The sequence below is a fragment of the Vitis riparia genome, chromosome 10 (assembly GCF_004353265.1).
Source record: "Vitis riparia cultivar Riparia Gloire de Montpellier isolate 1030 chromosome 10, EGFV_Vit.rip_1.0, whole genome shotgun sequence".
NCBI lineage: Eukaryota > Viridiplantae > Streptophyta > Magnoliopsida > Vitales > Vitaceae > Vitis > Vitis riparia.
In genome coordinates this window covers 7,962,893-7,988,455 of record NC_048440.1, presented here as the reverse complement: position 1 = coordinate 7,988,455, position 25,563 = coordinate 7,962,893, and the positions used below count along the sequence as shown (strand labels likewise).

The 25,563-nt window shown below is 35.9% G+C and overlaps 1 protein-coding gene across 3 annotated transcripts in view; it reads left to right on the top strand.

Annotated features, from left to right (window-relative positions):
- Nucleotides 1-25,563, top strand: part of LOC117924388 (vacuolar protein sorting-associated protein 54, chloroplastic) — a 51,423-nt gene that overhangs the window by 22,007 nt on the left and 3,853 nt on the right. For 2 of the 3 annotated variants that reach the window (XM_034843014.1, XM_034843013.1), the window contains exons 3-15: nt 216-295; nt 2,898-3,015; nt 7,524-7,598; nt 10,250-10,406; nt 10,586-10,674; nt 13,376-13,629; nt 16,239-16,410; nt 16,508-16,591; nt 16,676-17,100; nt 18,764-18,917; nt 20,120-20,201; nt 24,047-24,126; nt 25,031-25,192. In XM_034843014.1, coding sequence (XP_034698905.1) covers nt 216-295; nt 2,898-3,015; nt 7,524-7,598; nt 10,250-10,406; nt 10,586-10,674; nt 13,376-13,629; nt 16,239-16,410; nt 16,508-16,591; nt 16,676-17,100; nt 18,764-18,917; nt 20,120-20,201; nt 24,047-24,126; nt 25,031-25,192 — 1,932 coding nt within the window. Of the gene's footprint in view, nt 1-215; nt 296-2,897; nt 3,016-7,523; nt 7,599-10,249; nt 10,407-10,585; nt 10,675-13,375; nt 13,630-16,238; nt 16,411-16,507; nt 16,592-16,675; nt 17,101-18,763; nt 18,918-20,119; nt 20,202-24,046; nt 24,127-25,030; nt 25,193-25,563 lie in introns of those variants that run through there. The other variant, XM_034843015.1, reaches the window with a different exon arrangement.

The following is a 25,563-nucleotide window of genomic DNA, read 5'->3' as shown; positions in this document are numbered from 1 at the left end:
AAAAAAAAAAAAAAAAATGTATTTGTCTGCCTTGAAAGTTCTGTTATTTGAGATTTATTTCCAAATTTCTGTAAGATATCTTTTTTAGCAATTTTAAGCATACTTCAGCATGCAAGAGAGAGAGAGAGAGAGAGAGAGAGAGAGAGAGAGGCTCTATTAGAAATTATTTTCATAAAGGACTATAAATTTACTTTTTGACTTCTTTTATTTGGTAGGATGGTGATGAGCTTACTGGTTTGCATTGTTTTCGTCACCTTCGGGATCGTGTAGCAACTTCAATAGATTCTATAAACAGGTTTGTCTATTCAACTAAGGTGACATGATTTTTTATTTTATTTTATTTTTATTTTTTTTAATATTTTAAAAAAATTCTGTGCTAAATTGAGCCTGTTAGGAGTCTCTGATATTTCTCTTTTACTTCATTTTTCTGTTGGATATTTTAATGCTATTTGCTAAAGGTAGGAAAGAGAATATTTGGTAGTGTTGGTAAGCAAAGTTTTGCATTATTATATTGAACCTTTGGGTTTTCTTTCTTTTTATTTTTTATAAGAAACTTTGGTCAATAAGGATAAAATCTTGTCCAGTTTCTTGTTTTTCTTTAGAAAAAGCACTCTGGTTCTGTGTCAGGGAAATCAACCAGGGAAGCTATTTACTTGGTTGATGGCATGGAAAGGTTCATAAAGAAGAGAGGTCTTCATGTGGTTTTAAGTGCCCTGGAAAAGCCTTGTGATGGGGCCCCTAGGGAGATGATGCTGAAAATTTTATAAAAGGAAAATAGTAGTTGATCAATATATTGATGCAATCACTGTAGGCTTTTCTCAAGGTAAACATTGAGTCTTTTACACTTTGGTTACAGAAATGGGTGAACTTACTAGGCAATTTTCATGATGAAGTGTGTTGTTTGTTGACAACATTGTTTTAATTAATGACAGTTAAGAGAAATAATCAAGTATAAACTAGAACTACATAGGAACTTTGAAATCTGAAGTTTTAGGATAAGTAGGATAAAATGAAATGCATTGAATTTAAATTTAGTAAAATACAAGAAAAAAGGGAAGATTCAAATTAATGGTTTGAGATCCAAAGAGTGAAGTTTTTTCTTTTATCTAGCATGTGATCATTCATTATTGTGAGTAGGCCCGAAGGTAGTCATTGACCACAAACCTAGCCTATCTATAACAGATGAGCCATTCCTTCTTCTTCTGGCCCAGGATATCACCATTGTTACAAAGACCGTAGATGCTTCCTTGAAGTGAACAAGTTCCCCTCTATATGGGTTTTGACTTAGAAAAAAGGGTGGACTCCAACTCCTCTCTTTTTTTTTCTTGGTTGAATGAGAAACTCCTTGCTATTGTGTACTTATCAAAAAAAAAAAAAAAAACTCCTTGCTATTGTGTAAAGAATTGAGATTATTTGGATCTAGAAAATAAAAAGGATCTCTCCTTTCTCAAAGCATAGGTTTGTCTCTTTTGATATCCAACCTAGTAAGTTAGCTTCTTGGTTTAACAACTCCTACTCTTGAACTGCTAGGAGAATATAATGTTTTTGGTAGGGGAGAGTAGGTTTCAAATAAGACCTTGGGATTAGATTGAAAACACATCATTTTTGTAAACTAGATGAGAGTAGAAAACATTAGGGGTTGTTCGAGAATATTTTAAAAAATAATTATTAAAAAAAAAAAGAGTTTTGAGAACAATTTTTTAAAAACAGTTCAATGAGGTTTTCTAGAACAAAAGTTTGTTTAAGATCCTGGAATGTTCTCAACTTATTTTTTATGTTCTAAATATTTTTTAAAAATAATTTTTATATGTAGCGGTTTATTTTCAATCATTTTTTATATTTGTACAATTATTTTTGAAAGCAACTCCAAGAAAACAAGTGAAAACAACTAAATTATGTTATTAAAAAACACCTTGTTTTTAGAACAATTCTCAAAAACTTGTGTTGGGAACAATTAACAGCTAAATGTATTTTCTTGTTTTTTTTGTTCTAAAAACCAAAAAACTGTTCTTGAGAACTGTTCCCACACATAGCTTTAGTTTTGCAAATCCACTCACTGCTTTATTTGTATTTTCTATTGCCCCTTGATCAGACACAACCACTGGGTATATCTTGTTTTTACTATTTGTTGGGTTTTGTTTTAATCAAACATAGCAAATTCACTATTTGTTGGGTTTTGTTTTTACTCTGAAAAGGCTAGTCATATCTACATCGTTGTTCATTTTCTTGAAAATTCATATAATTTTGTCCACAATTATAAGGTTTCTATTTGTGGAAAGTCTTTTAGAGGTTTTTAAACTAGTTGTAGCCTTGTAGGTCTTTTCATGTACATTATTTGAAAAAAAGTTTTTTTAAAGGTGATTTGAAGTCTTCTACTTTCAACATTATTAGGATTGACACTAAGAGTCCGTTTGTCAGTGCTTTTAAAATGCACTTCTTGTGTAAAAAGCATTTCGGAAGAAAAATCAGACATTTGACAAAATTTAGAAAACACTTTTAAAAGGTTGAAAAATCACTTGTAGTGCTTCTTGGAGAAGCACTTGGTAGGCAATTCTCCCAAAAACACTTATACAGAAAACACTTCTGTTAAAAGCATTTTGATAGAAACATTGTCAAAAGCACTCTATATGTCCAGAAGAAACATTTGTTGGTCTATGGGTGGGTGCTCCACTGTTAGAATGAAAACATGAGTTCCAACTTGTGCAACTTTTCATACATCTGGGTTGTGTTGATCTTGAACAACCATGGTCAAATTTCATCTTCTTTCACTAATTCTTCTGTTCAATTATTTAATCTTCTTTCAAACCCAAATGCACCTTGAGCCCATTTAGTGAGAATTAAGAGAAATATATCATTGCATAAATCTATATCGTAACTTATCAAATTCATTCTTGTAGCATTCTTTCAGCAGAATTCATGCGTGCATCTATACATGATGCTGGAAATATGGATGCCGTAATTCTGTCAAATGCAAAAGCAGGGGCTTCTATTATGACAAATGGAAAGGATGAAGACGTAAGCATGTTTCTGCCTCTGATGCTGAATCTTTGTGGTTTTACTGTTCCCCTTTACACTCTTTGAATGTTTTGGTATGTTTGATTAGGCATAAGTGTATGTCACATGTTTAACACTCAAGTTTTCCACATTAGTTGTCATGAGACTTGCCTAGGGTGGGTGTAACTTGCTAACCTTTTCTACTTGTCCTCTTTATTATCAGCCTTATTTTTTTTGAGCCATTTCTGAGATGGTAAAAACTTTTCTTATCAATTTGAATTAGTAGATAAAGATTTAAGAAATTGATTGGCTGGTTTTCTTTATTTTATAGTTATGCTCTTCTTATCTTTATGATGAAGTTCCTAAGAGAAATACAACTATGGGAGGTATGAAATCCCTAGCAAACTCCTCTAACTATGAGGCACCACTTATAGCTAACTGATCCACTACCTAGTTGGCTTATCTAGGTATCCAAGAGAAAGAATAAAACCCATGAAAGATGTCTAATTTTGCAAAACTATGCATCTAGGTTCTAGGACCTCCTCTTCCCCTGAAACACCTTAGAGAGAAGAACAGTTCAATCTCCTTCCACCTTGAAAATTTTCATGCCCAAAAAACTGCCTTAATCAGACCTTTCTGCAAGGCAAACATCTTAGCCTTGTTGGTGAAACCAGAACCAGCTTTATTAGGCAAAGATCTGACATGCTACCACAATGATCTTTGGTAAGGCCACCAATCTCTATCTGGGCAGGGGTCCCTAGAAAACAACTGTCAAAATTAAACAACTGTCAAAATTAAACATATAATGGAGGCGATTTCCATGCTGCTTTGATCCTAGTTCCCCACTTGTTAACTCTATACACCTCTCCCCAATCCTGCATATACTAAATCCCTCAGCCTTGAGTTTCTGATCTTTCCTGTTCTGATGTGTGTTGTGGGTGGTTTCCAGATTCCTGGTTTTCATGTGTAGCATCTTACCATGCAAATCTCATTCTCTGACTGAATTTTGTTTTTGTTTCTGTCTTCCCCATTTCTGTACTATGCAGTCTGGTTGGTTTTGCGTACCTTTTATTTTTATTTTTTATTTATTTTTATAAGTAAGAGTATTGTATTACGAAAAGATGCTAAAATAGCGGCTTAAGATGTACAAGAAAGAGACACTCACCCCCTTATAGCTGAAACAAAAAAAGCTGTCCAACAAGATGTACAAAAACCAACCCCTCCTTGAACGGGAATCTACCCAATCAATGAAATCAATTAGTGATGAAGGACCATCTTTTATAAACAATTTAGACTCCGACCAAAGTAAATATACAAAAAACGCTTTTAGCTTTTGCATGGACAACTCACTGCCTTCAAAGGCAATTCTGTTCCTTGCCTTCCAAACTGGCCAAAACAAGCATAAAAAGCCTGCATTCCAAACTGTTCTACGCTTCTTACTCATAAAAGACCCTTTCCACCCTAAGAAGGTTTCCCTAACCGAGGAAGGAAACACCCAAGACACTCCAAACAAAGTAAAAAACAACTTCCACACGTCCCTTGTCTTTTAGCAATGGAGAAGAAGATGGTCAATGGACGACTCATGCGCTTGGCACTAATAACATCTATTTGCTAAAGCACAATCCCTCTTCTGAACTTGCTCCAAAGTTAGAACTTTTCCCCATGATGCTTCCCAAGCAAATAAGCTTACTTTTGGCTGCACACTAGAGTTCCATATTATCTTCATTGGGAAACACCTTGTTGAGTCCAACTCAAAGGCTTTGTAAAGAGACTTTACCGAAAAATTGCCATCCTTCGATTCCACCCACCTCACCCTATCCTCATCCACAATCACTCTCTTCCCACTCAAACACAAAAACAAGTTTTCCACCTCATCCATCTTTCCTCACTTTTTTGAAACAATCCAAACATCTTTCACCCAAGCCTCTTTAGAAAGTAGCTAAGACAAATAAGGAGGGAAAAGATTTGCACAAAGGTGTAGATTCACACCACTTGTCCTTCCAAAAATTCACCCTCTGCCCATTTCCCATCACAAACCTAGCTACAATTCATAGAGGTATAAAATCTCCTACGAAAGAAACCATATGTCTAGCTCCACATTTTGCTAACACGTCGACTGCATGATTGTTTAAGTGAGGATTCCAAGAGAATAACATCCCAACTCTGAAGAAATATCAATAATTTGGCAACTACCCATCAAACTTCCAGTGAATTCTTTATGTCTTTGTTGTTGATGATATAACAATAGCAGAATCTAGGGGTAGAGCAAGAAACATTTTTCAGAGGGACAAAAAAAATAGTTTCATTCTAGGATTACAAAATCCAGAATGAGTGACCCATTGAGCCTAGTGGTAAAAGCAAATTGGAAAGGTTGAAAGCTTTTGCCTATGACAGCCTTCCCAAAAAGGTTAGAATCTTTGCCTGAATGGCTAAAGCTTTGACTTGCAGATTTAGCAAATGCTCTTACCGCTGTTCCAAAATGGTCCATAAGCAAACTCCAATCCTTAGCTGCCCTGGGTTGCTGAAGGCACCCATCAAAATTTAGCTTAACAAAACCCATTGGATGTGGTAGCTGTCAAAGGACAACTTTGCTATCCACACTTCCTTCCTTATTTTAGCCCACGCTTGCTGTCCACACTTCTTTCCTTAATTTAGCCCACCCTTCTTTCCTTATTTTAGCCCACAATTGTTTCCTTATTTCTCCATTTATTATTCTGTACAGTTAGCATATATTATTTGATAGATTATAGTTTACATGTATAGGGCTAGAATCATGCTGGAATTTATTTGCTTTTATTTGCTTTCCATGTAAAGCATCCTTGTAAAGTCTATATATGATATACAAAACTCAAGGCCAAGGTATTCGGTCATTCACACAATATTTTGACATGGTATCAGAGCTTGTGTTTTGAACCTAGAGTTTAAACGCTTTCTAGTTTTTCTTTGGGTTTTCTCGGATTTAGCCCTAGGGGCTCTCGGATCTAGCCCTAGCGGCTCTTGGATCTAGCCCTAGCGGCTCTCGGATCTAGCCCTAGCGGCTCTCGGATCTAGCCCTAGCGGCTCTCGGATCTAGCCCTAGCGGTTCTCGGATTTAGCCCTATAGGCTCTCGGATTTAGCCCTAGCGGCTCTCGGACTCTAGCCCAGCTTTTGGGTTCTTTTTTTTTCGTGGTTGTGACAACACATCTGTGGTGTGATCTTGGAGTTTTCTTTAGGTTTCTTCGCTTCTAGGCTCTTGGAGATCTTCGATTATTTAGAGGTTTGTTATCAGATTTAGGCTCTTTGACGATTTTTTTTTTTTTTGTTTCCTAGGCTATTTCTGTCTTTGTAATGTCCGGAGAATATTCTATTGTTCGTTTCAATGGCAAAAACTATCTTCGTTGGGAGTTTTAGTTTAAGATGTTTGTGAAAAGTAAGAAGCAAGACAAAATCTCTAAGTCATCTACGGAATCTGAGTACCGGGCGATGTCTCTTGCTTGTTCTGAAATCATTTGGCTTCAAGGTTTGCTTGCGGAGTTAGATTTTTCTGAGACCAATCCTACACCTCTACATGCCGATAATACAAGCGCTATTCAGATCACGGCCAATCATGTCTATCATGAGCGCACAAAGCATATTGAAGTGGACTGTCACTCTATCTGTGAAGCCTTTGAAGCTCGTGTTATCACTCTTCCACATATTTCCACCGACTTACAAATTGTTGATATCTTCACCAAGGCTCTCCCTCGTCATCGACATTGCTTGTTAAGTAGCAAATTGATGCTTGTTGATCAACCTGCATCAATTTGAGGGGGGCTGTCAAAGGACAACTTTGCTATCCACACTTCCTTCCTTATTTTAGCCCACGCTTGTTGTCCACACTTCTTTCCTTAATTTAGCCCACCCTTCTTTCCTTATTTTAGCCCACAATTGTTTCCTTATTTCTCCATTTATTATTCTGTACAGTTAGCATATATTATTTGATAGATTATAGTTTACATGTATAGGGCTAGAATCATGCTGGAATTTATTTGCTTTTATTTGCTTTCCATGTAAAGCATCCTTGTAAAGTCTATATATGATATACAAAACTCAAGGCCAAGGTATTCGGTCATTCACACAATATTTTGACAGTAGCCATTCAAAAAGTGCCTTTTTAATCAACTTCATGGTTCTGCAAACTTGGTTCCAGTCTAGCAAAATGATTAGATACTTACAAGAGTTTCACTGATAGAAGCCCACAGGGAAGAAGAGAACTAAGACAAGTCCCAAACTATTTTTAGAAAACTCCACCTATCCTAAAAAATTCTTTCTTTCCTTTCCTGCCAAATAGTCCTAATTAGAATGAGGCTAACAATGTGCCAAAGAGAGGCTAACATTGGAACTGATATTGCGATTTTACTTTGACTACTTTGGTTTGTTTATTTCTATTTGAATATATATATATATATATATATATATATATATATATATATTAATTTATTAAATGATTTTTAGGAGCAAATCTGCTAGGCAATTATCAAATTAATGACTGGATTTGCTATGTTATCAGGTTAAGTTGGATGAGGAAGAAACTTCTAATTTCCGAGATCGTCTTCTCCCTTTCATTATTGGATTGCTGAGAACTGTGAGTAAGCTATATGCAGTTATGACTACATGAACTGTCTATTATCTGTGAAAAACAAATTTTACACCTTTATTTCCTGGATGCTGAGGACTTGAACATGTGAATTATATCATACATCATGATCTTCCAATTTCTGTTAATAACTACACGGTTTCACTTAACTTTTGCCTTTTATGAATATATCTATTGAAACTAATTGTCATTGTGGATTATCCACTAAATTGCTTATGACTTCATTGTGGACTTGTCTTCATTCAGATCCTGAACATCTGCTGAGTAGTTAACTTTTTGAGGCTTTTGTTGGTCTTGCAAGCTTTGTAGGTTGCTTTTGTGGTTTTGGCTCTTCTTTGTTATGTTTTGAAGGATGTATCACCTTCCTTATTTTCTTTCTTCTCATTGTTTACATAAAAAATAAAAAAAAGAAAGAAAACTAAAGCATTGTAATATAAACAAGGTAGTAGGCATCATTATAATATATTTAAAGAGGTAGAAATTCTTAGCCCTCAAAGGGCTTTGTAGGAAGGATGTAATCACTGGGACATAATGTGATCATTAAAGTATTACCGAATATGTAGCATGAATAGGAAATAGTGCTTAAACAGGGAACTCAAAAATGCAGAAAGAGGAAATTAGGTTAGATTTGATAGCATAAAATTATTGATAAGAATTTCAAAATGATTTTCCTTATTTGTGAACCCATAATTGTCAACAATTATTTTGTTGTGTAAACATAGATAAAAGTCAGGTGGAAAATGGGGCTTGCTACAAAATTGAAGGGTTGATGGTGTTGAGATGGTCATGTGTTGGTTGGATTTTAGGGTTAGCCATGAACTGCTAGATATTTGTAAGTTAGCAATTGTAACACTTGAAGGTCCATGTTTTGAGGTCTTAGGGTCACATGAGGAAAGAGGGTAAAGTACCAATGAGATGACTTGTTCCAGATTTGGAGGTCTTCTAAACCCTTGGCAGAATTGCTGTGTCTTATGCATACAGAGTGGTGGGACAACAGGTCGCCCAAGGAAAGACAGTCATTACCAATGAGGTAATGACCTGTTCCAGATTAGGAGGCTTCTTAAACCCTTAGCCTCAAGTGATGTGTCCTATTGATAGAGTGGTGGGACAATAGATCCCCTTTCCCTTTACCATTGTGTTTTTTTTTTTTTTTTTTTTTGTGGTTATGACATAATTTATTTGAGATGGTCCATATTTGTTCAATCCCCTCTATTGCTAAGGTATTGGGAGGAATTTGGAGGAAGAATGCTTTGGCAGTGGGCTATGCTTTCCATCTAGGTGATTTTCTTGGAGAAGAATGCTGGAATTTTTGCCTCAAGTGGAGGTCTAGAGTTTATAGGGCACCATTCACTACCTCACTTCTTTTTGAGGTTAAATTTGAAGCAATTTTTGCACTTTTTTTTGGTGCATGATTATGATGGATTGGAGAGAGGTAAGTTGTACTAACAGGAGGAGGTTGATGTTAGGGCAGTGTGGAAATCCCTTTCCATTAGGGTGCTTTATGTTTAACTTTAATAGTGATTTGCTTGGGAAATGGAGGCAGGCAAAATAGGTGGCATTCTTTGAGCTCATTATGGTTGGGTGGTCAAACCTTTCTAAGACCAGCTGGTTTTGGTTTGATCATCAAGGCTGAGATCTTAAATTTGCTGGAAGGTTTGATTGAGGCGGTTGTTATGGTAGATAACTGATTCTCTCTCTAAAGCGATGTCTGTGGGCATACAGATTTCTGAATGGAAGGGGACCCCCCCTAGAGACTAAATGGGTAGATTTGCAAAACTATAGTCTTTTAGGGGTTTGGATTGCTCCTCTCATTGGGACCATAGATCAGGTCATATAGGGTATCATTTGGTTAAGTGTGTAAAGTGGTTGGTAGAGGTTCTGGCCTTGAGTTTTATCTCTCTCAGGATCCCTTGTTGGGTGTTACGTGGGTCTTGGCTTATCATCACCTTTTTGAGGCTGCTTTTATTTTATTTTTGTACCTTTTCTTTTTGGTTCGACTAGAAGAATATCCTTCTTTCTATTATGGTAAGAAAGAAGATCATCATCATATCCCCACCTCTTTTGCTCATGTGCTACATAGATAATGAAATGCTGAAATATTAGTATCCATTGGTGCTCTTTCACTTATTCTTAAAAAAATCAGAAACTGTACATGCATGCATATGTGTATGTATGTATGTATGTATGTATGCATGCATGCATGCTTGTATATGAACAGTTCTGATGTAGAAGAAGAAGAAGACGATGAAGGAACACCCTATATATATAAAGAAGAGATCATATACATGGCAGGATGAGAGATCCTTCAAAAGGAAGACTGCAAGAAGGGAAAACAGAGACAAAAATTAAAACCTCTGAAGGGGTTAAAGTTTGGCATTTTGGCATGTCGACTCTCCTACCGTAAAAGAATATAAAGAAGAAACAAAAATAAATAAATAAATAAAATAAAAAAAAGTAAAACAAAAAATCTGGTTCTGAGATTTGTCAGTTCTGCTTGACATTCAACATGTATCCTTCCTATTTGTTGATCCCAATAATCACATTGTACAATAAATTCATCCATCTCAATCTATTTGATGCATCGATTTTTTAATCTCTAAGAGGTGGAGGCAATCTGATGATATGATGGTCTTTTTCAGGCAAAACTCCCATCTGTGTTGAGGATATATCGTGATACACTTACAGCTGATATGAAAACTGCTATCAAGACTGCAGTTGCAGAGCTGCTTCCAGTTCTTGTTGCCCGACCATTGGATTCGGATTTTGCACCAGGAGAGCGAACGGTTGATGCTGATGGTGAGTAGTTATATAATAATTAGTCTTTAATGTGTCTTTCTGCAGCTCCAAATATCATAGGCAGCCATTATGTATGTTCTAATATATTAGGCTCTATGCAACACTTAGCAGATGGAATAATTTTATTATGCTCCTGTTCCATTTGTTCCTGTTTTTGAAGACCTTATTTGGCTACTCAGGTGGAGGTTCATCACTTGCAAGCAAGTTGAGAAGTCTATCATCAGAAAGCTTTGTTCAACTTTTAGGTGCTATTTTCAAGATTGTCGAGGTAATGTATACTTGGAAATACTTGTATACATTCTAGATATTAATTTTTTGAGTTTGTTTGGCTTTAAGGGCCATAGTAGAGAAAGGTTCAAAAAGGTTTCTAGAGGATGTATTGCAATCTTGATAGGTTCTTGCATGAGGTTCTTCCATGATCTTTATGCCAAACTTTCTGACCCTAGTGCCAATCTACAGGGAAATGATCTTCAAATTCTTTTGGTCGCCATGGAAACTTGAAAGCTACAATTGTATAAGTTTTTTGAAATTTGTAATGTTATATCACCATATGTTTTATTGTAATTATGTTAAGTCAACTAACTCAACTAAACAAAAGCAAATATACCAGAAACTACTTTAGGCTACATGAACAATTTTTCCTTCATTCTTCTTTATCTAGGGTTGCATCCTCCATGGCAATCATGCCTTGTTTTTTTTTTTTTTTTTTTTTAATAAGCAAATCTCCCCTATTTTTTTTTTTTTTTTTGATAGATAATAAGCAAATCTCCCCTATTCTTTTAGCCTTTCTCCTGTAGTTGTTGTGTCATCAATTTGGAACAAAAAATTCCTTACTGGTGCTTACAGGTCTTAACAACACTATCTTATACAATTATAAAATTTACATTAATGCATCATTTCATGTGTATTATTTTTTAAATTTACTTGTCCATTTTGTGAAGTCTAGCTAGCCCAACCTAGTTCTACACCCAAGAGAGGAGGTAAATTTTTAAATAATACTAGAAATTAATACAAATTTAAAGGCTAAACGTAGTGCAATAAAGTAAAGAGCTAGTAAAAGAGAGAGAAAGAGAGAGAGAAGGGTGCAAACAAAGATTTATAGTGGTTCGACAATCTCCTACATCTTCGCCTGCTAGCTTCTTCTCAAGTTTGGATGCTTTTCCACTATTCCAATAGCTTCTAGAACCAAAGCTCTTCAAGTCTTATACGCTTGGATTCCAAAGTCCAATGGACCCTTTTTTTCCTTTTTTGGGTAGGTAAATATTTATTGTATTTATAGTGCCTAACAAAATAGTGCATTGAAGTATACATGGTGTGTACAAAGGTACCACATAGCCATATCAAGTAGCGAGGTATGCAAAAAATAACCCCTATCCACTGCATTGAGCTCAACCAGTCAATGAATTCCAACATGTAAAAGGAATCAACTCCTATGTACACTATAGGCCACTCTGAAAAATTATACATAAATGATTGTTTGAGTGCTTGATTTGCTTTTTCAGTATTCACAAATGCTTGCCTATTTCTCTTCTTCCATGTGGTTCAAAATAGTCATAAGGGAGCACTTCTTCAATGGCCCTTTACAACACTCTTTAAGTGTTCTTCCAAACACTTTGAAACTCTTTCATAGAAAAGGCAACTAGGGTATATTGAGAAATGCATGAACTAGCTAGAAATTGAATACAATGAAGATGGTAGCTAGGCACAAGGTGCACTGAGTAAGATTTCTCTTCTTTCATGTGGTCCAAAATAGGCATAAGGGAGCACTTCTTCAATGGCCCTTTACAACACTCTTAGGTGTTCTTCCAAACACTTTGAAACTTTCTTTCATGGAAAATGCAGCTAGGGTATATCTAGACATGCACGAGCTAGCTTGGAATTGAATGCAATGAAGATGGTAGCTTGGCCCAAGGTGCACTAAGTAAGATTTGCAAATTTTGGAGTAAATGCACTTAAGAAGAATATAAGGCTCCTTTATGATTGATGGAATTCATGTTCAAGAGTTGAAGTTTTCATAAAATGAAGCCCATGAGCTTTGTTTAGGTTTTTCTGGCACAAAGTTACAAATTAGTTGTTAAAAACAATTTCTTATGCAATCAATCGACTGTGCGATTGACTAGAAAACTAGCCATTAGGGTTTCATGTGACCATTGAGTGATAACTGGTCAACCCAATCGGTTGACTGGATGGTCGACTGTTTTCTCAACTAGTAGCCACTGCCTGCCACACTATTCTATGCACCCTTCCAGGCGATGGACAGGTCGACCACCCATGCTGGGAAGCCTGCCTTGTGCAATTTTGTGTATCTAAGCACCCACTTTGAATTCTGACTAGCTGCGATTTTGCTGTTAAACTTGAAAACTTTTTTCTCTTTGGAAAAAATCTTGGAAAATAGTAATTTATCATCACCTTTCCCAATAGAATCGTTTCATCTAATTTTATGTTCCAAAGCCCTCTTGTACAAAAAATTTGGATGAAAGTTATTTTAAAATTTAGCATGGCCAAGATTTTTAGAAAACACAAATGACACGAACTTAATGCACCTTGGCTTAACTTTACATTAAATCCCTAAATTCTATTTCTGCTTGGGGCTCTTCTTTGATATTTGAATGATGCCACTGTTTTGATTTTTGACCTTCCAATTTTTATTTATTTATTTATTTATTTTTTATTTTTTTATTTTCTAACCTGCTCAAATAATCTCAAAGACAAGGTTAAATCATAATCCTTCGTTTTATCATCATCAAGATAGTTTTTATGCAACCTTGGACTAACACATTTCAATGTAGTAGCTATACTCACTTTTAAAGTCATGTTTCTGTTGTTAAAGTTGTTGTTTCCAAAGTCAAGTAGCTAGTTGCAAACTTCAGTTCTAACTTCTTGTTTTGCATTTCCTTTGCCCTAGTTTTGTGTTTAAATTTTTGTCTATGTATGATGTAATTTGATTTGATTTCTTTTAGTGAATGCAGGCACATTTACTGCGAGCTGCTGAAGTGAAAAGGGCCATTGAGTGGATTATGTGCAACCTTGATGATCACTATGCTGCTGATTCAGTTGCTGCTGCAATTGCACTTGGTGCAGCAGTGGCAGAAGCAGCTCAAGAAAGTGATACTCAAATTAGTTCTTTTCTGTCATATTCTCCTCAAAGGAATGCTGGGAAGATTACTATTCAGGGAAAGACAAATGATGCAGCAAGTCCATCAAATATGTCAAAAAATTTCCGGTGACCTCTTGTCCCTTCCTCCTTTTAATCTTTTTCTTGTTGCTTATGTGGACCCAAAAGTATGGAGGTTCTATTTCTTCTTCTTCTGTGTTTTTTTTTCCTAATTTGGTGCGTATACCATGATGATATAATAGTAATTTTTCTCTTCTTTTTCCCATCATCAAGCATCAGTATGCATACACAAAGGATGTATGAGGTTGTGGAAATGCATTATATTATGGATGCAACCATATGAAGGTCCTTTCTTAATAGCTTCCTATTTTTTTGATAGGCAAAGGCACAAAAGAAAAATATATTAAAAAGAACGCGTCACCCAACGGCCAACCCAAAATATACAGAAAGTATACAATAGGCGCCTATAGGCAAAAAACAAAAGAAAGAGGGGTACAAAAACTCACCAACCTTCATCTAGAGCCCAACCAATCAAAAAAGTTGATTAAAGAATTAAGTCCTTCATCTATACACAACTTAGTCCAAGACCAAAAATTACAAACAAAAGAATATTTCAACCTTTGGATAAAAAACTCCTCATTTTCAAAAGCAATCCTATTTCTTTCCTTCCAAAATGTCCAAAAGAGATATAAGGGGGCTGCTTTCCAAACCTTTCTTCGTTTCTTGCCCACAAACAAGCGATGCCACCCAAGAAGGACCTCTTTAACTAACAAAGGAAGAACCCACAGCACAACAAAAAGGGTAAACAACAAGTCCCACTAAACCTTAGCCTTGGGGTAGTGAATTAGAAGGTGATCAATAAACTCTTCAGCAGCACAACAAATGAAACATCTATTCGGGAGTGACCAGCCCCTCTTCTTTAGTTGATCCAAAGTTAAAGCTTTACCCAATGAAGCTTCCCAAGCACAAAAAAGCCAACCTTAGTAGGAGCATAAGGGCTCCAAATAATGCTGTTTGGGAACGGGACTGTACTGCTACCCTCCATAGCACTATAAAAGGATTTAACGGAAAAAATACCATCCTTAGCCTTTTTCCACTGTATCCTATCCTCCATGTTAGTAACCACCTTCTTCCCTTGTAAGGAGAAAAGGAATCTCTCCACTATCTCCATCTCCCAATCATTAAACGGCCTAGAAAGACATGGATTCCAACTCCCCTCCTCCCCCGAAGCATCCCAAACCTCTACCACCCATGCCTCTTTTGAGGCCGCCAAAGCAAATAAAGAAGGGAAAGAAAGGCTTAGAGCATTGTCACCACACCACCTATCCTCCCAAAATCTCACTCTTCTAGCATCCCCCATGGAGAAAACAAAATTGCTTTTCATTAAAGGTCATTCCTTTCTAATTTCCTTCCAAAACCCCACACCATACCCCTCCCTTACTTCTCGGGTACAACACCCCCCTTCTATTTCATACTTCCTACTAATCACTTGTTTCCAAAGAGTTCCCCTTTCTTCCGCAAAACGCCAACTCCTTTTACCCAAAAGGGCTCTATTGAGTTTAGAAAGGCTTCTAACGCTCAAACTGCCCTTCCTTTTTGCAGAACCCCCCAACACACACACACACACACTCGCTCACTCAAAAGAAAGTCCCTTTGTATTTTCTCTAGTCTCAAACTAATCACTCATGGCATATGCAACAATGACATGAAGTATATGGGCATACTTGACAAAGTACTCCGGATGAGGGTGATCCTCCCTCCTTTAGAAATAAATTGCCTTTTCCACATGGCAAGCCTCTTCCAGAACCTCTCATCCACCCCATCCCAAACCGCCACCGATATATGAGCAGCCCCCAAGGGGAGCCCCAAATAAGAAGAGGGCAGCACCCCCACCTTGCAGCCAAGTTCAAGGATAGCGAGTGGACAGTCTATGATGCATGCATCTGTACAATACTGTATTAGGATAGTACAGAAGAGCAAAATTGGTTTTATCCATTCCTCTCCAGATAGCCAAAATCTCAATTGGATTGGCTAAATGGATCCTGTTTCTTCATTGAGCTCTATCTAGGGTCTCATCCTGCCAAATCCTTGGGAATCATTTGTTTGCTAAAGACCTTTGTTCACATTTTTTGTTTTTTGGATTTTATTCTGTCTGTTTCTTCCCTCTTCTTGAACCTTGCCACTAATCCATGATGGTGATTTGATCCATGTCCCTTGTAGCAACGATGTATTATAACTTGTCAACATTCTTTCTTCAAGCCAAAAAAGGGAATAAAGAAATAAAGAAAAGACCCCATGTTCAAATAAGAACTCAGTTGATAAAAGTCATAAAACAAAATAATGCTTATTAATTTCAGTTTTCATATGATATTTATAGGATATATTTGTGGTTGATAGCATGAACTTGACAGAAAGGATTTTTAAATAGTGTTTCGAAGAACAAGTGAATTAATTACTTACAATTAAGATTGTGTCCTACATTATGCCTATTAGAAGAAAGGAAGAAGAAGAAGCAGATGATTGTTTGATATAATATAGATGTGTGATTATTAGTTATTAAAGGACCTATTGGAATTAGATGCAAGAAAAGAAAGCTGCTGTTAAGTGCCATATGAGTTGGTATCTTGTTTTTCCAGGTTTCATTTTGATCATTTGTCCACCATTTGTATAATGAGTATTACCAATACTCTGTAAAATTTGACAATGATACTTGGCAGGGCTGATGTATTGCGAGAGAACACAGAAGCTGTTTTTGCGGCTTGTGATGCTGCTCATGGAAGATGGGCAAAACTCCTTGGTGTTCGTGCTCTTCTTCATCCTAGGTTGAGATTGCAGGAGTTCTTAAGCATTTACAACATCACCCAGGAATTTATTAGTGCTACGGAGAAGGTAGCTTTTTTTTCTTTTTCCAAAATTTCACTTTAGATTTAATTAATGCTCTTGATCTTTTTGTGATTATGATGCCATATTATGCTAACATTAACAGATTGGTGGAAGGTTGGGTTATAGCATTCGGGGAACACTACAGTCACAGGCTAAAGCCTTTGTTGAGTTTCAGCATGAATCTCGAGTTAGTTTTTCACTGCTGAGTTTGATTTAGTCTTTGTTGGAACCTCTACATGTGGTTACTAGACTAACTGTTTTCCTGTTCTAGATGGCAAAAATAAAGGCAGTGCTTGACCAAGAAACATGGGTTGAAGTAGATGTTCCTGATGAATTTCAGGCTATAGTCACTTCTTTATTTTCTTTGGAACCTTTGATCACTGGAAACCTAGTTGATGCTCAAGGTAATATGGCAACAAACTATGGTGAAGTGGTCTCAAGCAATGATGCATCAAGCATGGTGGACAGTGGACTGTCAAATAATCAGCCGCATATTGAGCAGAGTGATTCTATTGAAACATCTGCTGATGTTAATGCGCAAGTGAAATCTTCATCATTGGATAGTGCAACTGAAAGAAGTAAAGCTGATGTTATAACTGCTTCGGCACAATATAATAGCAGTAACATGAAGGAGCGTGGAAAATCTACCTCTCATACCCTTATTTATGGAGGTGTTGGTTATCACATGGTAAACTGGTTAGTTATCTTGTTACACTTTTTTTTTGGGTTTTTTTCACACACTCTCTCTCTCTCTCTCCCTCTCTTGTTTGAGCGCACAACATACCTACATGTATTTAATTTTAATTATTACTATTATTATTATTGTTATCATTGTCAATGTTCTTAATACCATCTTTCTTATCATCATCGTCGTCATCATTATCGTCATTATCTTGCTTTAATAGTATCCTTTACCTTCCTAAATTTGTATTTCCAGTTTGGCTGATACTTTTGGTTCATGTTTCATATTGTGATGAAAAGTGAAAAGCTATTATAACTACTATCCAAGTAGACTACAACCAAGTTACTCCAAACAATGTTAGAGCCAAGATTTCTAAAGGAAAAATTTAGGAAAAACCCTTTGCTTAAGCTGAAACCAGAAAGTTCTAGTTAATCACTTCTTATATTTTTTCTGGATAATCATCAAAAGTCTTTACAATAAGTAAGTTCTTCCCTTTTATAATGATAACCCTCAACTACTTTCGGAAGGTTTCTAGGACACAATTAGTAGCCTTTAATAACAACAATCGGACCTTTTGACTTCTAATTTAAAAAATAGACTTTTCCCATGCAAACCTTTGATATTTTCGAACTTGCCATAAATTGTCTATTAATGACTGGCATCATACTGGCATTTACAAGTCTTCCATATAGATTTGTTCCCATCTTCTGAACCATTTTCTCTGGTCCATATCTAGTAATGCTTAAAGTAATGTTATGTTGTTTGACTGATTTATATTTTTTTCTTTTTTCTTTTATTTTTTTTTATGGGTAAAACAAGAGAATATTATAAAAAGGAATCGCCAATAAAGCGCCCTAAAGTACGTAGGAAGTATATAATGGATGCCTTTATGAAACCTCTCTTCCACCCCATTCCACCCACCACATATTTAAAAGGGTTGCCTAGAAGAAAAACCCAAGTAAGAAGACTTTATCCACCTTGCAGCCAAACTTTAGAGCCAACTCTTCTAAATTCTATCCTCCCCATTGGAATTAGCTTGCTCTTATCGAGATTAATTCTATGCCTTGAAAGGGCCTCAAACCACATAAGCAACCAACTCAAATAAGTCAATTGGTCCTAAAAGGCTCACAATCACAAAAGACAATAGTATCATAAGCAAATAGAAAATGAGAAACTTCCACCCCTACACCACCTCTGCCCCTTACCCTACAACCCTACAACCTGACAAGAAACCCCCATCCTTAACCCTCTTGAGAAGGTAAATAAGAGCCTCCATAACAATCACAAATGAATAGGGTGACAGAGGGTCCCTCTACTTCAGTTCCCTAGAGCTTTGTAAAACTCCTGATAGGGTGCCATTAACAAGAACGTAGTACCTTGCTATAGATATGCACCATTTGATCTAGTTGATCTACTTTTCACCAAAACCCATTTTATCTAAAATCAAGAGCAGAAAGTGCCAATTAACATTATTAGAAGCCTTCCCAATTTCAAGCTTACAGAGAATTCCACATTCATTGCTTTTCATTATCGAGTCAATGGTCTTGTTAGCGATAAGCACGACATCTAGAATTTGTGCTATTGGAATTCTAATTTCATATTTGGTATTTTCATGTAGATTTTAATAAGTATAAAAATTACTAGTAACTAAAGTTGATGCCATTTGTTTCTTTTCAGTGGCTTAATCTTGCTGAAGATGTTGTCAGAGTACATTGATATGAATAACTTCTTTCCTGCACTGTCTTCAGAAGTTGTTCATCGTGTTGTTGAAATTTTAAAATTTTTCAATACACGAACTTGTCAACTTGTTCTCGGTGCTGGTGCCATGCAGGTAGTCTTTTCTATTAGCAATCAGTTGATATTTGGATTTCTATAAGTTGTTGGTTAGATGTTAATATACTTCTGAAAGGGTCTAGGATATGCAACTTTTATAATCATATATGAAACATCTGATAAAAAAAGAAAAAAATCAGATATGAAATGCTATTATCTGGGTCTGTACTAATGATGTTAATTTATTTCTGTGGTTATTTTTGCACATCTATGTTTTCAAAAGTCCTCAAATAAAATTTTTGAAGTCAACCTCTTTGTATTTATTATTAATTTATATTGGTGATCATGCATGTTATAATCAGGCCCTAAAATTGCACATCATGCATGCCTTGGATAGAGACTAAAAGTGGGAAGTTCTTTGTTAAGTCTCTCTACAAAGCCCTAGAATCAGGCCCTTCAGTCTCTTTCCCATTGAATGTCATTTGGAAATCCTGTGTGCAGCCCAAAGTGAGTTTTTTTGGGTGGGAAGCAACTTGGGGGAAAGCTCTTACTTTGGACCAACTTCAGAAAAGAGGATGACTTTTAGCAAATAGAGGCTACCTTTGCCAAATGCATGAGGAATTGATAGATCATATTCTCCTCCATTGTGCCAAGACAATGACTCTTTGGGCGTTATTTTTCACTCTTTGGGGTGCAGTGGGTGTTGCCAGCCTCTGTTAAGATGACGCTCTTGGGCTGGGATGGGTCTTTTGTGAGAAAAAAGAGAAGGGAAGTTTGGAGAGTAGACCCTTTATGTATTTTTTGGATGGTTTGGAAGGCAAGAAACAGAATTGTGTTTGAAGATAATGTGCTGTCCATTCAAAGACTTAAGCGCTCTTTTGTTTATTTTCTATGGTCGGAGACAAAATTGTTCATAAAAGATGGTCCTTCGACTTTTTTGGTTTCATTGATTGGGTGGGATCTTGATGAGGGTGGTTTTTTTGGCTCCTCTGCTTTTGATGGCTGTTTTTTTGTCTCGGCAGGGGAGGGGGGTGCATCTCTTCTGTATTTTTTTGAGTCGCTATTTTAGTGTCTCTTTTCAATACAATTTCTTCTCTTCTACTTATAAAAATAAATAAATAAATAAAGTAAATCAACATGTTGCTGCCCTCGCTTTGTTCTGCACTCTGTTCAATTTACTTAACAGGCTTCCCTTGTCATTTAATTTTTAGACCTGCTTATCACCATTGTAGCCTTTAATTGGGTCACATGGCACTGCAGGTGTCTGGTTTGAAGTCCATCACTTCTAAACACTTGGCACTGGCAAGTCAGGTCATCAGTTTTACATATGCTATTATTCCAGGTAGGTTATGATAAAATGCTTCTGTTTCTTTAAAGTTGTTACTAGTGCACTTGTAGTGGGTCTGAGACTTGTTTGTGTGTATGTATGAGTGACATAACAGTGTGTATCTTTGAGTGATGCAACTGTCTTTTTTGTGTGCATCAGTGACATAACAGTAAATCTTAAATGGATGCATCTCCGTGCAGTGCAATATATTGTTTGTAGATGCTCAACAATATTCAAGTAATGTCTCCACTTGAAAACAAACTATGAAAAAGTTAGGGACTTGTTAAGAATACAGTTGAAACATCCTAGTGCCTATTTCTGTATGCTACTTAAGGACAAGGTTAATTGTCATTAAATATTACACGATGAATAATTTGCTGTGTTTTTGTCTTATTTTGTAAGCTAAATTTCCATTGTCTAGAATGTTAAATCATATTGATAATTGTGCATGGAATTGAAAAACTAAACTGATCATATTATAGACTTCTTTTCCAATTTTTCTAGTGGAATTAGACTTTATCTCTTTCTAAACTGGAAATACATGCTTTTATTGAGGGTTTATTTACCTCGAGTACCCACCCCCCTTGCGTAACCCCCTGGTTTAGGATCAATAATTGCACGTATAATCGAACCAGGCCAAATCTAGCCTACACTCCCTTACACAGCTGTGAGAATTTTGTCCTAGCTAGTAAAGACATGGATCTATATTCAATACGGAATCAAAGGATTTCCCCCAATGGGCCAACGACAATTGATTGCTATCCAAAAAAAGTGGGCAGGGGGCAAAGACTTAAGAGGTATATCGGAAGTCTATTATTAGTCCTGGCTGTGTGCACATGTTGTGTACTTTAAAACCGTATGCTTATCGTGCACTCCCACAATTAACGTTCCAGTATCCTGAAAGAAGGAAGGGCATGCTTTCCTGCTCCCATCTTTGAGAGTTACAACTTGAAAATGGACTAGATCCATTCAATAGGTCAACAATAGGCTTCTATCTATCTATCTATCTATCTATATATCTATATACATATCCAAATTGAACTTCATTTCTTATATACATAAGTGATGTCCAATCACAATAGCCTTACTTCAGGGATGAACATTGGGTCATTGTTGTTTTGCATTAGTTAATTCTTGAGCTTACTAGGCATATTGAAGAAGATGCACCAGGACTTATGCTCACATGAAAGAAACATAAGTTTGAGCGCTTGGGAAGATACTGTGGTGGGTTTTAGAAAAGCAAGGAATACTAATCATAGATATGGATCCCTCTTGCTGGATCCATCTTCTTTAACCATGTTGATTGATGAGTACTTTTGAACTATGACAATTGATGGGTGCTTGTAGGGAATCCATGTAATATGGCTTTGGGGCATCTTTTTGAATGGGAGAGGAGAGGTAATCATAGTCTTTTCAATGGGAATCCGAGTCATATGGGCTATGGGCTATGTGCTATGGGCTCACGTTAATTTGGTCTTTGGATGCCCTTGGGGAAGGGAGGGTGTTTATTCTTGATTCTGTAGATAAAGCTGGTTCGCAGTGGGTGCTCATTGCTGTTCAGGTTTTTCTTTTTATCTATGCCGATTGGATGGTTCTCTATATACTTCCTGTGTGCTATGGGTTGCCAGAATGGTTGGGAGCATCATTAGAAATCACAAGGTTGAGCTGATAGGATCTTCTCTATGACAAAAAGGTTTCCTAATTGAAGCGGAATTCTTAGCTTACTTTAGGGTGTGAACATCCACTTTGATAGGGGTTACAAACCTAATGATGGAAGGGCACTACTTGGTGATGATTTTTTGGCATCCACATGATATATTCATTGGATGAGTCAAAGCCTTAATGTGGTAAGGATGCAATTCTGACTTATAGTTAAGTGGCTTTGGTAAGCTAATCTAGTAGTTAATTATCTCACCAAGTTGGGAGCTTATACCTCAAGGATGGTCTTCATTTTTTCCCTAAATTTGACTTAATTTTGTTTTTGGTAAGCAAAAGAGAAATATTAAAAACATGCTAAAAAGGGTAGGGTCTAAGTGTGCAGGGAGTATACAAGTTAACACCTAGAAGGAAGCAAGAGGAAAAATAAAAACTACAATTCATGCTATTAATGAATTTTTAAAAGTTCTCCTATTTGCCAATGAACTCCTAAGAATGATCTCAAAACAAAATTCATTGTAACTTCAAAACTAAAGCCTGTCACCAATCATAGATTCTTTTATTACACTCCCTTTCAATTCACCAAGCCACACAATGAAGGAGACTGTCTCTAGGATAAAAAATCTGTTTATTAAAATACATCCTTTAATTTGATCTAGACATTTCTATCCATCTGCCATACTCGAATGTAGATGTTGCAAGAATTCCTTTTGAACATGATCATACATCTTTTGTGCATCTTATGCTTCGCCTTGGCTCCATTTTATTTTATTTTTGTTTTGTTTGTTTCTTTTGAAATCTAGAATTGTTGGGTTCATTTGTCATCAAGGCCACATCCAAATCTAATGATCTTCCACAAAAGGAATTCCAAGTACCTGAGACCATTGACCTTCTAAGTCTTTGTGCCAACACCTTAATGAGTAGTTTCTAGATGCCATTCACCAGACTGACCAATTGATTTAAAATCTTTTAAATCCTGGACTCCCCCTTTTTAGGCATTAGAGCAATAAACATAGCATATGGTTTGTCTCACATTCTCATTTCTCATATTAAACCGTTAATTCTATTGCTGCCTCTTCAACCGCCTCCCAGTTTTATTGCCAAAGTGTCAGTCAAGCAAATCTGGCCTGGAGCCTCATCTTTGGGGTAGTGGTTTTGTTTAGTGTAGGTTTTTCACTTTTTATATGGCTGTACTTTTCTTTCTTTGTAAGATGTCTAAAACTTCCCTTTACTTTTTTCTCTTTTCAATAATACTTGTATTTCCTACATAAGCTTGCAGAAAAGGACATATATCCAATCACAAATAGAGGGGATTAAACTTTTATTTACTTAAGTTGAATTGAGTAAATTCTGAACAAGGTCAATTTTGGAGAATCATGAATTATTGGATAAAACGCACTGTTTTGGATGTCAGTTATACCACATGGTGGTTTATTATTATTAAGATTTATGTTGGAAAATAATAAGTTAACACTCTTGACCAAAAGGATCTGCTTGTCTTCTTGGTTTTATAGAATATTTATCATTATGGCAATGTTTATTTTAGTCCATTCCAACCTTTTGATTTTTCCAGCATGTTGCTGTTCTTCATTTATGCATTGGCTAAGTATGCTAAAAGTGGAGTTCCTAAAGTAAAATCATATTTTATTGTTACCTACACTTATAAAGAGGACTCTGTACATATGGTAAAAGAATTATATTTAATTGTCACCAACAATTATAAAGAGTAGATACACTCTCCCTCTCTCTGTCTGTCTCACCCTCTCATGGTCAAAGCAGAGTTACAAAAATGGAAATATTATTTAATTGTTACCTACAATTATAAGAGGAAAATAATTTAATGAAATACATATAAGTATGCCTCACTGAAGCAAAAGAAATGAAAGATCTCATTTGAGCCTTCCTCTCTCTCTTTCTCTCTCTCTCTCTCCCACCACATAAACAGTTTATCTTTCATTCTATGGCTTAATCATTGTTACATCCCTTTTATTCAGTTATCAAATTGTCTTAATGTGTCTGCTGTATTCTGAATCCTTTTTTCTAAATGCTGAGAGATATTTTCTGTTCTTTGGAGAACAGAAATATGGTACATTTGCTTAGAGAAGGCCATTTTCTGCATAAATTGTCACAATGTAATTTCAAAGTTTCTTGAATCCTAAATAACATTTTACATTTTGACATTGTTATTTGTATGGGGAACACAGAAATCAGGAGGATTCTTTTTCTCAAAGTACCTGAAACACGAAGACCATTATTGCTCTCCGAGATTGATCGAGTAGCTCAGGTACATGATTTTCATGCTGCTGTATCATAAATCTTCTTTTGCATTTCTCAGATATCGTCAGTGTTGGGTCATTGGCATTACCAAGTGTCTGAAATGCAATTGGGATATTTGCATTTTGATATATATAAGACGTTTTTTTTTTTTTTTTAAATTTTTTTTGATAGGCTTTATGTAGAAGACTTAGTGGCAGTTAGCATCAGTTCTTAACATAGATGACAAAGTCTTGCCCTTAATTGATGCATAATTGACATGTGTGCACACACAAATTAAAACTGATGGCAACATCTCTCTTCATGCTTAAGTGTCAATACATTGATAGAAAGTGCCATAGACTATAATGATGCTCAAATATGGTTAATAATAGTTAGGATAACTCTATGTATGTTTTTATTGGGCCAACATATCTGCAACACCTTTGGCGCCCAGCCCACTCTAACACCATTTGGTGAGAATGATTTTAACCATAAGTCCAATACCAAGGGGGTGGTTGAGAGAAAGATGGTCAGACAACTCTTTCGCAGTGGAGGAAAGGATAGTCAGCTCCTGCTTCTTAAGCATAAGAACACAGCAATATGAAGGCTAATAATTTTTCTGAACTGAGTAAAAAAAGTGATTAATAATTATTGTTGTTGTCCTACCAATAATATTTTCTTTAGCGATATGACCCTCTAGTTAAAAACTTTTGAGCTATATACCATTAATTTGTTTGCCTCATAAATTCTTTTATTTCTTACCTTGAAATTTTTTTAGCAAAGATGGTGTATTTGTCATGCAGTTCTATAACCAGCCTTTTGCTTTTGAAGTGATGCATATTTTTTCCAATGTTTGTGTTTATAATATGAATTCTCTAATGAAAGGTCAAATTGTACATGTTAGTTTACACATTCATTTCTTTAAAATCTAGGATTATAAGGTTCACAGGGAAGAGATACATACAAAGCTAGTTCAGATAATGAGAGAAAGGTTATTGGTCCATCTGCGTGGGTTGCCTCAAATTGTTGAGAGTTGGAACAGACCTGAAGATAATGATCCACAGCCTAGTCAGTTTGCTCGATCCCTAACAAAGGTGATAAAATTGAATAATATCCATCTCTCTTCCCTTCATTTATGTGGTGTTTTTGCATCATTGTATGTGTACATGGTTATCTTATTGGAGTATCTGTCTATATGCTGTGCTAGCATTTGATTTCTTTTTCTAAATTATAGGTATAAAATGATTAAATAAATAAATTCCTATAAATATGTTTATTTATTTTTTGCATAAGCTCTTTCTTTTTCATATAATTTTTTTTTTCTCACCATTTTGCTCTAATGTAAAGCCAAGTTTTTGTATGAACTTTTAAAAGTTGTTCAATTGGAAATCTATTGAAAGATTTTCTATTTGATCATTTCATGCTGAAATTTCTGGTTCTGGGTTGAGAGAGAGAGAGAGAGAGA